Genomic DNA, 17461 nt, shown 5'->3' with positions numbered 1-17461 from the left:
AATTAACTTCCTCGCACGCTGACAGCCAATCTGTAAAGGCAATAAATTCACCTTGTCTAATCAGTTCCCAAGTTCACATTTGCAAAGTGCTTGCGCAACAGCACCCAAACTCAGCTAACAATCCCAGGCAGTAACAGAATAGCCACAGGTGAGCTGCATTCGTGCTTGCTCAGTATCATGGACCATATTCTAGTCTCATTTATATCTTATTGTGTTCTTGTCTTCTGCTTGCATTCTTGTTCGAAGGATGCAACTACTTTCCATTTTTAAAAATCAGTAACTGATACATCTACTTTTGGTGTTGACATATTTTCTAAGGACTCAATTTTCATTACTCCCAATGATTTACAACTCACAGAAGCTTTTGACACATTTTTTTTCTTCTATGAATTTATCCAATCACATTTTAGGTCTATGAAGACCTTTCCAAATGAAAGCATTCTACAGCAAGTTTTTCACCTGAACTACAGATGGCATAAATGTATTTTGTTATGTCTCACACCTACTAGGTTTAATGACATTTTTCACAGGGCAAGACAGAGAAACATGTTATTAATGACTTCATTTCATCTCACGTTTCCCTATTAGTCATCCCTTTTCTATGTTGAAGATTTGTAGTCTATTTAGCTGTTGTTCACATAGAAGTTATTCCATACCTTTTGTCTCAGGAGATGTAGACCACTACTTGCTTACCTCCCCATTCTGACCAAGGTCAAGGTCGATGGCAGACACCTGAGTAACAAATGTCCCCACACCAGCTCCTTCTGTTACCAAGGCTTCATAAATAGGTGAAGTGAAGAATGGGACATTATCATTGACATCTAAAACATCCAAAAGAATGCATAAGGAGAAGTATAAAACTTTAAAGAAACAAAAGTACTATGATTTTACTATAACATCACTGCAAAGCTTACAAACCTGTTACACTAATATAGATTGTAGTGAATGCTGCCAGAGGAACTGCAGCAACAGTCTGTGCTCGAACCCTCAGCAGAAAGCTCTTTGTTGTTTCATAATCTAGTGGCTCGGCTACCAGGATTGAAGCAGAACCATCATGTCTGTTTGGAGTCAGGTAGAAATGAACCAGCATGTTGGTCTCCGGAACAAGTCCCTCTTCTAAGCTGTAAGTCACACGGTGATCACCAAGGGGAGAAGTTGCTTTGATTGTCTGCACGGTTCAGAAAGTTTCATAAGTACAGCAACATTCCAAAAAGCTTTTGTGCACTGACTCTCCCAAATCATTAGCTCTCAGCTGAAAATGACAAGCATTTCCTGATACCAAATCTTAACCCTGCCTGAACCTCTCCAGGCTGCAAACAGCTGCAGCCAAAGGTTACCAGTCATTATGTGCTTGGTTGCTCATGCTTTTGTCTTAAAAATATGTATTCTAGACTTACTTCATAAAGCTGTTCTGATTACTCATTACAAACAATGAAGCTGAACAACTCTAAGTACTTTAAGCCAAATAATCACATCAGGTAACACAGAAACAAATAAGCGGCGTTAAGTTACTCTATAGCCTTAGAGATACAGGCAGACAAACAAATCTGTTCCAACCTTACCAAAATTGATGCATCTCGCGTTATGTTCTCTGGAATAACAACTTCATAGCTGTCTCTTTCCCACTGTGGAGGCTGGGTTTTTGCACTGGTAATAGCTACTGCAAGGTCAACCTTACTGCTCCTATTACCTCCATCTGTAGCAATAATCTCTCGAATTATAGATGACCTCTGAACAGTAAAAAAGGTTTTGATCAGGGCTCCAGTGAGTTTGGGTTTGGGTGTTTTTTTTCAAAATAATGACATAAAATTAAAGGCACACTTTAAAAAACCTGCACAGTACAAAATCATCCACAACTGTAATATACAAAGCTCAGAATATGAAGTAGGTGCAAGGTTGCTGAAAATTCTGCTCTTTGCTTTACTTAAGGTTGCTGGAAAATGTTGCTATTTGTCTCAATAAACCTTAGCAAATTTCACACAAAGTTGACAACAAACAAATAAAGACGCACTTTGTGAAGCCCCTGAGTTCTTATGCATACCTGTCAACAGTTTTTGTTATTATGTCTGAAAGGTTCTTGGATTCAATAAAGAAAATATGTTAAAAGGGTACATCTTCACCAAAATTTTATGTGTCAGTAACTTAGGAGTTAAATCTCTACATTAAAAATAGCTATTTAAAGATTGACATCTACAACAATATTTTCATTTCAAAGCAAATTGCAACTCTGAAAGTATCAAACTGCTTATGTAGGTATTTAGAAACAGATGAAACTGATAAATGTTAGGTATCTACATGCAACAATTGCATTCATTATGCCTTTAACCTTTCTAAGGGACAGCTTAGTTCACCATGACTAACATGAATCAAGTTGGGATTCTGTATCAGAAGCAAAGTTTAACACCCTTTAGAGTCAGGTTTGTGTCTTAACGCATTGGCTGTTAACACAGTGAAGTCCTACACCCAGGTTCTTGCTCCCCTGCTTATGGTCTCAGCCCTTGGGTCCTTGGTATTACTATGTCAAAGCTAATGAAATGGGAAGAACAAGTTCTCAGAGGCAATGCTGTCAGGTGCTACTTTCCCAGCTGAAAGCAAGGCTTGCTAACATTCCAATTTGCAGTCAATGAACTCATTAGCTAAAAGCCTTAGACTCATGTTTAATTTAAACATAACATATTGATCCTTTGATGTAAAGAGGTAACACAAACTCATAACCTGAGTCTGTCCTATGTAATATTGAAATAGACAGGTTAAAAAGGAAAGCAAGCACCATACCTGAGATATGGGTTGGTTCACAAACACCCAGCCTGTAGTAGGATTAATCTGTAAATAATTTGGTTCTTCATTTGCTATTGAATACGTAATGGCAGCATTGGAGCTGTAGTCATCATCATGGGCTGCAACACGAAGAAAGCTGGTACCAACTCTTGTGTCTTCTCTTAGGAAATCTAATGTAAGGAAAGGATATTTCAAACTGATCATTAATTCACTGAAGTACCATGAACATCTTACTAAGAAATGAAGAAATACTAAAGTACTCATGTATCGAAGCTATAACTTTATCTTCCTTGAAACAATGGCAATAAGAATTCAACTGAGTATTTTGAAGTGCTGCTGTCACTCCAGAGCTATGGATCGCATCTGAACTTCTTATTGCCACACTGATAACCTGAAATTCTTATTTCTTATAAGATACTACTTTCTTTAGTTCTTGTATTTTTACTAAGACACTATTTGCTCTGTATGAAACATACATAAATGGAACATTCATTTATTACATAAAGCTAGAAGAAAAGGTCCTACTTTCTAGAACTTGGTACAACTATAAATGAGTTAGTTATACTAACTGAGAAGACTGATAATTCAAGTCAATTTCTCCTTCAGTTAGTATAAGAAACTGAGAATTACAAGTCTTCATTTGTTTATGAATATTTATACATGCCTCTGGGTGTTCATCCATAAACAGGAAGGGAGTTTTTGAGGAACCAGAAGGTAAGGTAAAACAACAAACAATGAAGAATTACAAAATTCAAATGGAAAAAGTATATAATCAAAAGTTATTACAAAATCTATAAAACAGAAAACAAAAGATACAGTTATTGTTCAGCGCTGCACACTCATGCTCTCACTGCAACTTTCGCATCTCTATGTGGTACCACAGACGCTCAGTATATGCAGGTAAGGAAAGGTACTGACATGGCTATTGTTACAAGGAATTTTCCCATAATGACACTCACGAATCAAGACTCTGCTTGTTACACTGCACATTACACAGAGTTACAATCAAGGTAGGCGCATCCCTGCTTGCAATCACCTAATTGGACATGTGATCTACTGCCAGGAAAGACAACACATCAGGTAAGCTCACACTCAGGGCACTGAAACGCTATCCAGTGATTCTCAATTACATTCATAATGGGTGTTTTCAAATCTCGGATCATTGTCATTTTGGTCCAGGATGATAATATTTATTTGACATATTCCAATGAGTGGCTCCATTGCCTGATCTGTTGCTGTCACAGTGATAGGATATTCCCTTTGCTTTTCTCGATCAAATACTTGAACAGTTGTCAGAACACCTGAAAACACATTAAATACCAGAGAGTTAAAATACTGTACATACTGTACTTGGATGCTTATTTGCCCATCATACAATGAAACACATACAATGAAACACAACCTACAATGTGAGCTTCAGGTTCAAGGATCCAAACAAGATTTAACTGTTTCAACAGCTTACAATGTCCTGGCTCAGGCAGATATAAACTTCATGTACACTTACATCTACACACAACTGAACTTAAATTTAGAAAATGGAGGTCAAGTACCAAACTAAGAGAATGAGATTATAAACAAAATATTTCTTTCAAAGAGTAATAAGGACAGGATAAAGGCATGCTGCATGTCTTTCATTCTCCGCAAGTTGATCCTCAGTTTAGTTTTGGCCTTCCAAGAGTTAGTCTCTTTCTATTTGTAAGACTGCTGTCATTTAGGTAAATCATTTCTATGCCTTTAGCAATGTTGCAATATAATGTGCACTTAAAATATGGTGGTTCTTTTAAATCCAGTTACAAAAAATAGACAAGTCATTACTTCACACAGCAGAACTTCCACATTTCAGAAAAAACATTCCTTCTAGTTCAGTCCTGAACATGTAGGACACTTCTGGTTTCATAGCGTATCTGTTCATGCAGTTAATGCAGTTTCTATTTTGTCTGCTATCAAAAAACTAAATGAAAAAAACATGAAGTATGATTTTATTTAAGGGTTTTTTTCCATCAGTGTAAGAAAGTGGTTTCTATATGCTGGTATCAGTTCTGTTACTTGCTTTACCTGTGTCAGGATGAACACTAAATGCTGGCAGGACACCACCTCTCTGCACCAAGCCATATTTCACTAGACCATTGGCTCCTTCATCACCATCAGTAGCTTCAACCTGCAGTACAACTGTCCCTGAAGGCTGGTTTTCCAGTACAAAAGCATGTTCCTGGTAATACTGACACTAAAAGAAGGAAGGGAAAAAAAAACAACAAAAAAAACCCAAGGACTTACCATGCTGTTTGATTTAAAGATACGGGATGGCAGAGAAGGAAAAAGTTTTAGCGACACTTTCACTCATATTCACTGATAGGAATGTTTTACCTGTACTGTGACTTATTTACAGACTTCAGTTGCTATTTTGCAGTTGCAACACACAACATGAGGCCAATGAGCATCTCCAAATAATGAAAATACTTTAACAAAAAGGTACAGTTAATTTCCAAAAGCAAATATTTCTCTGTATCAGCAAAAAACTTTAAAAAAAAAGAGGGGATACACTTGCCCAGCCTACAGAATGGCTTTGCTCAAAAAGGGATTTCTACAAAAAGTAACTTTGTCAAGCACAGATTACTGAGAATTCCCAAGAGTAACACTGATAGTCACTGACTTTTCAAAATATGTAACACTGTCCATCAGCATCCAACTTAATTTTTAGACAACAAATCTTTAATATGAATCAGCATTCTGAAAGCTTATGTAAGCATTTATTTTCAGTACTTAGGAGAAGAATAAAAGTGTGCTTTTATCTTTTTCATCAGTTCCAGACATACAATCATCAAAAGAAGCCTATGTAATTGTCCTGGGTTCAGCAGTAGCAGTCATTTTTCTCCTTCTCAGTAGCTGGTGCAGTGCTGTGGTTTTGACTTTCAGCCTGGGAACAGCACTGATAACACCGATGTTTTCAGTTGCTGCTCAGTAATGTTTACTCTGACCAAGGACTTTCTGAGTCTCATGCTCTGCCAGGGAGAAGGGGAAGTCGGGAGGAGGCAGAGACAGGACACCTGACCCAAACTAGTCAAAGGGGTATTCTGTACCACAGCACATCATGCCCAGTATATAAACTGTGGCAGTTATCCGGAAGGGACAGATCACTGCCGGGGTCAGGCTGGGTATCGGTTGGCGAGTGGTGAGCAGTTGTATTCTCTCCCCTCGTTATTTCCCTTATCATTATTATTACTGGTGGTAGCAGCAGTGATTTGTGTTATACCTTAGCTACTGGACTGTTCTTATCTCAACCCCTGGGAGTTACATTCTTTCAATTCTCCTCCCCATCCCTCCGGGAGCTGAGGGAGGAAGGGGTGGAATGAGTGAACAAGCTGCGTGGCTGGGCTTAAACCATGACAGTAATTTAAAGAGGCGTTTTGGAATATTCTAGAACAAGTCCACTGCATAGGTATACCTATACCTGTACAGCTATACCTATCCATTCCTCCTCACATGTCACACTGATCATGAGTCCAAAAGTTATTCACTCAACTTCATCTTCTAAAATGCCAGAGATGAGATGTGGTTCACGGAAAAGACAATGCTCACAGGACCTATTCTGCCACAAGAGAACAAACCCTGTACATCTTAGGAGAGGGATGGGAAAGATGCAGAAGGCAGTGGCATCAGGCCTCCAAGAGAGATGGAAGTGACCGCTTCTTGAATAGCTCAGCTGCTGCATCACTTGTAGCAACAACACAGTCTTAAGCATTTACCACACAGTCTAATACAAATGATAACCCTCATATATTTACCTTCTGAAAGACAGGTTTGTTATTGTTGACATCATCAATTTTCACAACAACCTGGGCAGTACTTGTAAGAGAATGGGGCCCTCCAGAGGCATTATCATCAGTAGCTGTGACATTAAGTACATATTCTGTTCCTTGCAGCTCTGGAAATGGACTTGAACGAAGTCTAACTAGCCCTGTAAAAACAATAGGTTGTTGGGGTTTAAGTTTTTACTGTGTTAACCAATTACAGTTATTTTCAGAAGTAAGCACCACAACAAACCACTCTGGTTTACCTATACATCAATAAGCCATAAGGCTGCTACAGTTCACTTTAACCATGGTATTTTTAGTGCCTCCTGATATGAGCACAGAATTAAGACAGCTCACCAGGTTTGTCTGCAGGTTTGTCTACAGAGCTAAATGAGATGACAGCTACAACTCAGCTGACCTGCCCATATTAGCTTTTGTGTATCTCATGCAGAAAAAGAGCAAAACAAGAATGCAGAAAAAGAGCAAAACAAGAATACAGAAAAACATTGTGTCAGACTTGTGTTTTACCTGTGCCTGCCCCATTAGTGAGTCTGCCTGTCTTCCTGTATCATTACTGAAGCATGTGGCACCGCATCTACTGCTGTAGCTTATATAAACAAACTAGCTCAAGTTTACCTTCCTGCAGCACAAGCACAGCAGCATTTATCCCTATAGGCATATTCTCAGAAACCTGTGTTCTGCTGTTCTCCCAAGTCACCCAAATGATGGGTGGGACACAAAGGCGCTGTCAGAGAAAGATGTATGAAAGACTTGCTACAAAATAAGAGACTATAGCTATCTGGGACCATGCAGTAACAAGCTGTTATCGCTTTGCTCTATCATCCATCAATCACCTCTGTTCATCAGGCATAACAGCAACTGTCATTACAACAGTATTGTCACAGCATCAATGTCACTCAATTTGCTTGCAAATGTCTTGTTTTAGCTGCAGCACTTATGTTTGACAGATCTCCACTTTACCTAGGCATTTCTGCAGCAAGCGGGTACAGACTATTCCCTTGACATCATTTCTGAGAAGAAAATGCTACAAGCCACTGTATAACTTTTATTGGTTTATAAGGCAACAAAAGCCAAAAAATGATGATGCTTCTAAAATTAAGGTTTAAAGACTATAAAAATTAATTGGTAAAAAAGTATAAAGGTATATATACATGATTATATTAAAACTATGGAGCTAACCCCAAGAGATGCTCTCAAACAAATGTTAAGATTCATTGTGCACTTACAATACAGATATTCAGGAGGATCAGATATACTACACCCCCACGGCAATTAGACACTTTTAAAACCATTGTTCCTTCAGGTGCCAAAATACCATTAGAAATTTAACTCATGGAACCTACAATTCTAGTTTTAACTCAGAAAGGATAAAAAGAGCTCTCAATAAATTCACGATCATGTTTCAACACTTGAAAATTACCTGCGGACCGCATTTTTGGGAACATTTTTGAATCTAACATGAATACTGCAGAAACATGACCTGCACTGAAATTAACATCTCCTGCTAAGTGAACACTATGAAATAAAGGAGGAATAACATAGGGCAGCTTACTCCTGCCTATATATTTAACACTTATGCTTTGAAAAGCAGAAGGTCTGATTTTGATTGCAGGTCAAAACAGGTTATATATAAAGTAGTTTAAATGAAGTTAATTAAGGTACTTCGGTCCTTCATTGCGATTTCAATTTGTAGGACTATTTCTATCTCAAAACATCGTCTTCTGTTTTTTTCAAGCAATCATCAGCAAACAAACCCTAGTAATCTAAAGGCATGTGCCATCCTGCTCAGGTAATGTGTGTTTATGCATTTCTTATTTTTTTCTTTTAATAAGGACACTGATTTTGTGTGATTTTTGAGTTTGGGTTTTGAATCAAGTGCTGAGAAAAATGTTAAAAGATGTAAAATCTGCTATTTCAGAACAAATTACTTAAACCACGAAGCATTCTCCACACATATATTTTTATCTCATGCATGCAGTATTCTTGGCTAAATAATATAGCCCATGCGAATAATGCAATTTTGAAACTACTTTCCTAGTTTAAATGTAACTCACATCCTATCCTTGTTTGACATTTGGAATGCCACACCATTACCAATAATAACACTCTCTATTAAGTTACTTGCTACCTAGAATAATGTTCTCTACTAAGCTACTGATCAAAAGCAAACAATGAACAAGTAAGATAGGCAAGATATAAAGCTTTTATGAAAATGATTTTTTTTAACATTACAAGAGAGTCTAGAGCAAGTTTATATTTTCCCTGCACTTTTTAAAATTAGGTATGAGCTTCAAAAATAGAATATGCTATTCAGCTTTTATAACTGCCACCAAATGAAGACCAAATTCAAGCTGCACCAGCTCAGAATCAACATTATAACTGCAACAGCAAAGAGCTAATATATTACTACCTTTCTTAGGGTCAATAACAAAGTTTCCTTTTTGATTCCCAGAGAGAATACTGTATGTCACACCATCTCCATCAGGGTCAATGGCATTAACTGTAGCAATCAATGTGTTTGGGACCGCATCTTCAGAAACAAAGCTCCTGTAGCTGTTAAAAGAAATGAGTATGACATATTTATTAATTTAGACAGTAAATAATATTACAGAACAGTGCTTTACACCACCTACTGACTACATGTGCAAAGGGTACTGCAGAGATTTGTAATTTATGAATACAATTACACTCACAGGATGCTCCTGTTAACCAGTGAAATGTCTGTATTGATGATCTGTCCAACCAGCCATGTCTTTCTGTTGTTACCTCCCACAGCTTTCCACTGCAAACTTTCAGCAGTACTGAAGCTCTGAAACTCAGCTTTGCAACAACATTGGTGCTAAATGCAGAATTCGCTTTTTTAGTTTAATTTAAAAATATGAGCTTCCTGATTCACAGAATCAAAGCAAACATTTGCCAAATTAAAGCATTGCTCATCACAGCACATTTTCTGACACAAATTCTCAAAATTCTTCTTTGCACCAGCATGACTAAGATGAGAATCAGATCTGGGTGATGTGTGTGCAACATCAGTTTTGCAAAAAGCTCAAGTCCAGACACATCAGTGACATTGTAAGCTCTTAAGAGGCATTATCAGCCTAAGCTCTCCAGAGTAGAAAAGCCCCCTGCTTAAGGAAGTCCCAGATATTTATTATTATATCTCACTGGATTGAGCACAGGCCAGACTAAAGCATACTAGAGGCTGGTCCGCAACAGATATGCCATTGCTCAGCCGTAAGAATGAACTACAGCTGGCTGTATCCAAAGATACAGATAAAATACGTATGTGCTGCTGGGTTCAGAGTGCTTGCTTGTGGACCCACTCTCCATATGCTGAGAATAGAAAAATTGGAAGAAACTGGATGCACAGAAAACCTCTCCCTTAGCTTTTGTTGTCTAGATATGTGTGTTTTCATCAAAACCTTTGCAGAAACAGCATTTTTCTTCCCCCAGTTTAATATGCAATGAAGTAAGAGAAGTAAATTATTCTCATTTAATTCACTCACAACCCTCAGGACACTGTCTTAATTCTGCATCTGGAAAGCAACTGAACAGTAATTCTCACAGTTTTGAACATGAAATATAGAAGCAGAAGAGTTCAAGTTATCAGAAGAGGTCTCTTAAACAGGAGAAAGTAAAAACTGACAAAATGAAACACAGTGGTAGCCTTCAGCATTTCATAACTGAGATAAAGAGTAACCGTGATGAAAAAAAGCTCACAGCAAGGAATCACAAGCTTATGCTGGACTGTAAATCTATTTAAACAAAGGGCTAGAAGGACAGCAGCAGCATCTTGATTTGTATTAGCCTGCCACAGAGCACTGCAGTAATTGCAAACCAGCCTCTCAACAGGCCCTAATTGACAAGTCTTCATGATGAATCTATTTCACAGAAAACTTCAACTAAGTTCTGTCTGTATTTCACCTTTGGGTTCAAGATTTTTTTTCATAATGGGAAAGATAAAGCCAATTCAAAAGTCTGGTTAACCCGGTTAAACAAGAACTTGAGACAATTCAAATTCCAGGAGCTGAATTCAATTCCAATGCAAATCTACACATATGTACAAGACTTTCCCTGCTATTATTGCATAAGGAACAGAAAAGCTTCTTGTGACAGTTTGGTAATTTAAAATAATGTTCATTTTAATCATGTTCTTCTTTAAACATAAGAGCTGGCAGGGTGCTTTGTTTAAACTGTTTTCTGCTTCCAATTGCTTAAGAAATGTTTACAGCATCTTTAATACTATCACTCATTTCTGATTAAAAAATTAGAAACAGATCCAAGACTAACAGATAAATATTCAATGACCCTGAATATTAAAAAAAAATAAACAAAAAATAGGCATAATCTGGAGAGTGAGACACTTAATTGGGGTTAGTGTTTGAAAATGTACAGAGATCCAATGAGAATTTACGAAAGATCAATTTTTCCAAGCTGTATCTCCTAAGCAGTGTTCAGGAAAGAAAGGAAGGGACAAGATTCTGAAGCCAGAGGTTCTTTCCACACAAAGTAAGGACTGTCAGAAAGCTTGATGTTTTGTTCACCTAAAGCATAAGCTTAGCACCAATGAAATCTCTGCTGGGATTTTGTCCTTAGCAACTTCTAGCTTTAGTAAGTAGAAGACTGATGCAGAAGCTGACTCGGAATTCCATTACTAAGCCTCTAACATGAATGCAAGTTTATAGTACTTACGACATTGCTCCAGGCACTTCTGAGCCCTAACAAAGGAAGAAAAATGCTTGCTGATGCTTTAGAAAGTGGAGGAGTGGAAAAGTAGTTTTTAGGTCACGGGACTAAGCAAAATCAAGTGGACTCCACTCACTGACATTTATTTGCTGTTTTTATAATTCAGTGGTCATTTAGGATTCTGTCATCGAAACATTTTTCTTTAAGAATTATAAACCAGTCTCTAAGTTTGACTCTAAGCTTAAATTGTGTAATTAAAAGGCAAAATTCCACCATGTACTCTGGATGAAGGCTTAGGACAACACTGACTTGCCTGCTTTTTCTGCTCAGTTTCCTTTGCTGATGGTGGAGTCCCCTTGAAATGTATAATCTGAAAATACTGCACCTCTTTCAGTACCTATTGGAAAAAACTTACATGCAAGATCTGTTCAAAGAGACTGTCTACATACAACTTCTTCTATCTAGACAGACACGTAAGTCCTACTGTACACTGAAAGTATGCCTAAACTTTAAAATTAAAAACCACACTTTTTTTCTTTTCTGGTAGTAAGAGAGTATCAGAGTCAAAAGACCAACCCGCATCTGTCAGTCCAACTCTTAGATTTGATTGAACTGAAGCCAGTTGCCATCTTGTAATGACTAGCCTTTTGACCAAAAGATACAAAGCAACAGTAAAAGACAAAAATAACAGAGTTTTTAAGAATATGTATTTACATTGCCTGGGAAAACTCAGGTGCTTCATCATTCACATTTGAAACACGGATCCTAACAGTTGCTGTCCCAGTCTTTGGCTCTTCTCCTTTATCTACAGCCATAATTATAAACTCATACAGATGGTTAGGTCGCTCATAGTCTAACCGTGTTGCTGGAAAAACAGTACCATGAGAAGTAATGCTGAAGTCTTGACTCAAAGTGTAATACAGCAATTCGGCATTCTCTTTTGAATCGCAGTCAGTGGCTGTCACTATTAAAAGAGAAAGACATTGTGTAGATCAAAGTTTGTTACCTGGAAGGTTAAGTACTATAACAAGAGAATTACTGTGCAGTATAAAACAGTAATGGCATTTGCTTTAGCATGTGGTGCTTGAAATAATTTATACAACTGTGCTATGCCCTGTGTTTTTTATTGAACTAACCCTTACTGGAAAATAAGTTGTTTTAAAAAAAATAAAGTCCCTGGTTGAATTCAGCAGCTAGATCTTGCCCTTGCTGGAATTAAAGAACCCTGTACTATCAAGAACCTATTTCCACACAAAGGTATATATTCTCATGTCCACATAATCTATACTGCTGATTTAAGATCACTCAGACAGATCACACGCTGTGTGATTTAATATTAAATATATATACATATTATTCAACTCCCTCATGTTATGTGTTTGTCAGGTCCTACCCATAACCTACAAAACCCTATGCTAAGAGAGCAGTTACCAGAATAGTAACTGACAGACTACTATTACTACAGGATAAATCATGAAGTAGAACAGTAGATGCTATAAAATCCTATTTACTAGTGAACAGCAATTTTCCTGTAGTTTAATTCACACACCTCCCCTCAAGATTTATAGAAAAGTTGTGTAAGGGTTGAACACTAATACAAGGCCCTTGTAGAACCACTTAGGTGACATAAATTTTATTGCTAGGATCTGCCCATTTCTTTATAAACATTTTCAACGTAAGATTTTTGTAGCCTACAAAGCCAAAGTTTACCTAATTTACAAAGCATCATCATTTAAAGCTTAAGCTACTGGTTACATTGGGAAGAAGCAAAGTCATCTTCTTCAAGCACCTAAATAAAACCTCCCACAAACCAGTTAAACCACACAAGAGGCTTTCAATGCAAAAAAGCAGTATATCCTACAGCAAGCTTATGTAGGACTCTTGAATTAAGACAGGCAGAAAAGGTGAGGTGATGTGTCCATAATTTCTGATCAAACATCACTCTCTTCCTTCAAGAGAAGAAATGTTGCAAGATTGCTATTATAAGCCTGCTGCTATAATACGAACCCCAACTGAAGTCCTGTTACTTCAAAATCCCACAAAGATTTGTTTCCTTTGCTGTCTGTCCCTCAAAACTATTTGGGCTGTAGCAGCAGTAAATAATCATGACCCAATTCTAAGTGGTGGCATTTGTCTTCAGAGAGTTGCAACTACCCATGCTGGGGCAGGCAATTTTGCCTTCTGAGCTGAAGTCTAATTAGTGGGAGGAAAATGTCAATACTCATACTGAACATAACAAATCGTCTTAGAAGCACTAACCTTGTAGAAGTGCAGTTGTCATAGTAACTGTTTCAGGAACACCAACCTTGCTGTAAATTGACTGATGAAATTCAGGGGCACAATCATTCACATCTGTGATTACAACCAAAACCTCAATAGAGAGAAGAGGAACGTTAAACAGCAAAGTGAATTGAGACAACAACTTTGTTGCTCTACAAATATCAGATGGAAGAACTTCCTGAAAACATCCTTGAGGTCTTCACAAGCTATAGCACATAGGATAAGCCATTTTATTTTTCTTAGACTGCTCTAACAAATGTTGAAACACTAGATTCCAAAATACTTCTAGTTGCCAAGTTCCAGTCCCTTGCAGCAACACTTTCCACCCACCCTTCATCTCCACTGATAATTTCCTGTTAGTAATTTAAAAGAAAATGGACCTTCTGCTTTCCAAGCACCCTTTTCACGTTATCTTTTCTTCTAACACCTCTGTAATTTTTAACACTAATGATTCTACTACCAAGCATATTACATTTTAGCATTATAAGACCAAGTTCTGAATTCAGTTACAGCAGCATAAATTAGACATGTAATTCTGCTTTTAACATCTTTTAAAATGTTGTCTTATTCATATGTCTAATATGTGTCCACAGTTGCACTGCCTGCAATCCAAACAGTAAGGAGTGAGTTAAATTAGCCTTTATGGCAGTTCGTACTGTCACATTTGAGACTGCCAGAAGTCGGTTGATGTATTCAGCACTACAGTGCAACAGGCAGACGTATACACAGCCTGTTCTTACACAGGTTCATATAAACAGGGAGTTGCTGTCTCTTAACTGTTAAGGTTGTATCAGTGTAAAGCAGGCACATGTTAAACTATGTTTAGGCTAAATGTATTTGTAAAATCATTTCATAATCTTCTTTCACGTCATATTCCACTACTCTTCATCCTGTAGTACATAAAACGGTCAAGAAAAATGAACACTCCCTGGTATGCTACAGCCACGGTTACGCTGACACAGACACTGTTTCAGTATCTCTCTGTGTCCTCATACTTGCTCCTAATAAGCCTGCCCCCTGTTCCCTCTATAGTGTGCATCTCATTTCCTGCAGCAGGAACAAGCTGTTACATTGCATGCATTTCCCAGCTCTGTGAATCCTGGAATTCAAACATTATTAACTATACTTACAAATGTTTTTGCTGAGAAACAGCTTTCCAGAACACCATAAACCATCATCTTTTAATATATGTGAGCTTTTATTACTATGTGCTCTTCATCAGAAACAAATCATTTTCTGCTCTGCCTTTGTTTTAAATTGGAATCAACATCTTCTCATAGAGAAAGAGACTTTTAAAATGGACAACAGAATAGACAGCATGAACTGGGGTAACAGGAGCCCCTAGTGAATCTGTACAGAAATCTGGAAAGGCTGAAGGAAAGTGGTAACACATACAGACTGCCAGAAGTGAATACCTACCTCTGCTGCACTGCTGAACTGCTCATTTTCCTGTGCTCTGACCAAAAGAAGGTACTGGTGTTGGTCACTTTCATAATCCACACTCTGAGTTAAACTGATATCTCCTGTTGCTTGATCAATACTGAACAGACCACTGGGATTCGTCAGTAAACTGTAGCTCAGGGATTTCTTCTGATATGACACAGCAGTGACTATAAGAAAGCTGTATTAAAGAAAATAAAAAAAAAAAAAAAAGGACTCAAGCACAGAATACAACATACTGGAAAACAGGACAAAAATTATCCATATCAGAAATGATGCTGCAATCCTGCAGGTCTGACCACTGACAGCTGTACCTAAACACCAAACTCAAACACCCAGTTACACAGTAGTTCTATCATCTTGAGGTTCAACTGATAAAGATACAATTCTTGGAAGCAGAACCCAATAGGGATTTAACATGCAGGAACACAGGAGTTCATTTCTGCTGCAGCTGAGTTTGCCTACTCTAACTTTCCACTACGACAATGACGGTTTTCAGGCAGCAAAAAAAAAGCTAAAGCAAGATGTGACAGATTCATTCTAATAATGGTATAGTAAGTTTGGTGTTGCAGTTATACCATCCGTAAAGCTTCATAAGGTAACTGCAAAAGGATTAAAGCCAGTCACTAACAGCGTGCTTGTTAAAGGTTATACAGGACATATGTTTTTAGCTCATCTCATACTATTTTTTTTCTGCCAAAGTCCAATATGTTTAAAGTCAAGTGTGAAAAACACTTGCAGTGTGAAGTAAAAGTAATTTAAGAATAGAACAGAATACTAATTCCTTAAGTGTTTGTTGCCTTCATGCAGGTTTCTTAGAAAAAAGAATTCTGTCTCCCAGATGAGACAACTACTGTGGACAATTACAATCCACTGAAACTACAATCCAGAAGACAAAACTCTGTTTGTCTGAACACCTTTGTCCCCATTACATTTCCATGCTGCTGTCTTCTCATTTCCCTTGGCAGCACCACCGAAACAATGGAAATGGCTGCTGTTGGTCATTATCTCACTTTAGTCTTTTTCTGTATTTTCCTATGATGGTCTCACAGTTTCAGCCAGCTGACGTGTTCCTGCTCGCAGGAATTATTCAGCCCTCCTTCTAACTCCCTAACTAACTAACCTTCTAACTCTAACCCTGTCTGCATGTTCATGCCACTCTCCTCTCCCAACAGCACTAAAAGCCATGATGTGAACACATTTAATAACCCAACTAAGAACTTTTTTTCTTTTCTTGGCTTGGTCTTTCACAGGATCAGCCTGCCCCTGCAGATAGCACATTAACACTCGTGGCAGACCAAATGCACAGGAAGATCTGGTGATGCTCCTCTGCGCAGCAGCAGCCTTAAATCAGCCCACGGCTGTGAAATCCTAAATCCAGAAATCCAGTGCGTGACAGCAACTCTAATTTCCTGTGTCCTTGTGTTATTTGTCCAATTTAAATATCAGAATTTAAGGATTTTACATCTTGATCATTTCTATAAAGATATATAAATTTCTACTCACAGTATCTATTTATGATTCGCAAATAAGATTGAGGCTTTGGGGAAACCGAACAGAAAATAAACTAGGAAACAATCTCACTGCATTATTTTTAATTGTTACTTACGATTTTCCTTGTGGCATACTTTCAGGAACATAAACAAAGTAAGACACATTAGTGAACTGTGGTGGTCGAAATCCAGCAATTACAGAAACAGAGGCTGGAGACCCTCTGCTTCCAAGTTTATCTGCTGCTAGTACAGTCAGTAAATACTCCTTGTCCTTCACCAGTGGCAAACCCGTTGTTTTAATCCAGCCAGTGTCCTTCTCAACTTCAAATCTGTCTTCACCACCTAAAAAGAAACAAATCCACAAGTTGCCGTCAGCAAGACAGTTTTATTTGATTAAAACTAGGAGGCAAATAGGGTATCAATGCCCTAGTTGGTTTTGGCTTAGAATCAGCATGCACACAAAAATTCAGAAGTTTGTTTAGAACTTTGAAATCAGGTATCAGTAATCACGTTCATGAGTACATTTCTAAGTTGCAGTTTACTTCTCTGCACAATTATCACTCCTCTTTATCCTCCAATACTTCACTGTTGTTTGACCCTAAGTATCCCTTATCGGAAAATACCCTGCTAGATTCCTGGCCAAGAATAACAAAACCACGTTTGGAGTGGTGCTGCTACTCCCCTTCTCTTACCCAGTTTTGAACTACTACTTTTTTTAAGAGCCAAGTTATTAATAGGTCTGTTAGCTTTGCAAAGCTAAGGCACAACCCAGTCCCTTAAAAATTTGTTAGAGAAGAACATTAGCCCTCTCCACCCAACAAACCGTGCTCCACATACTGCCCTATCTCATAAAAAGGCAGACAGTCCAGCAGAGCAGTGCTGACCACTGCTGCCATTGTCATGCCTTTGCCAAAGCTGTGAGGAGGCCTGACTGCTCCAGCCCCCACCACCTCCAGGCGACATTCTGGACAG

The 17461-nt window shown here is 38.0% G+C and overlaps 1 protein-coding gene across 1 annotated transcript in view; it reads right to left on the bottom strand.

The window, feature by feature from the left end:
- LOC136005170 (neural-cadherin-like) overlaps positions 1–17461 on the bottom strand; it is a 58492-nt gene that overhangs the window by 30224 nt on the left and 10807 nt on the right. The window contains 12 exon segments of the mRNA XM_065662414.1: positions 694–821; positions 919–1168; positions 1563–1730; positions 2776–2948; positions 3909–4079; positions 4834–5002; positions 6561–6733; positions 9001–9143; positions 11991–12240; positions 13536–13647; positions 14976–15177; positions 16606–16831. Of these exon segments, the coding sequence (XP_065518486.1) occupies positions 694–821; positions 919–1168; positions 1563–1730; positions 2776–2948; positions 3909–4079; positions 4834–5002; positions 6561–6733; positions 9001–9143; positions 11991–12240; positions 13536–13647; positions 14976–15177; positions 16606–16831 (2165 nt within the window).

Source organism: Lathamus discolor, chromosome Z (assembly GCF_037157495.1).
Source record: "Lathamus discolor isolate bLatDis1 chromosome Z, bLatDis1.hap1, whole genome shotgun sequence".
Lineage (NCBI taxonomy): Eukaryota > Metazoa > Chordata > Aves > Psittaciformes > Psittacidae > Lathamus > Lathamus discolor.
This window is presented reverse-complemented; position numbering and strand designations above follow the sequence as displayed.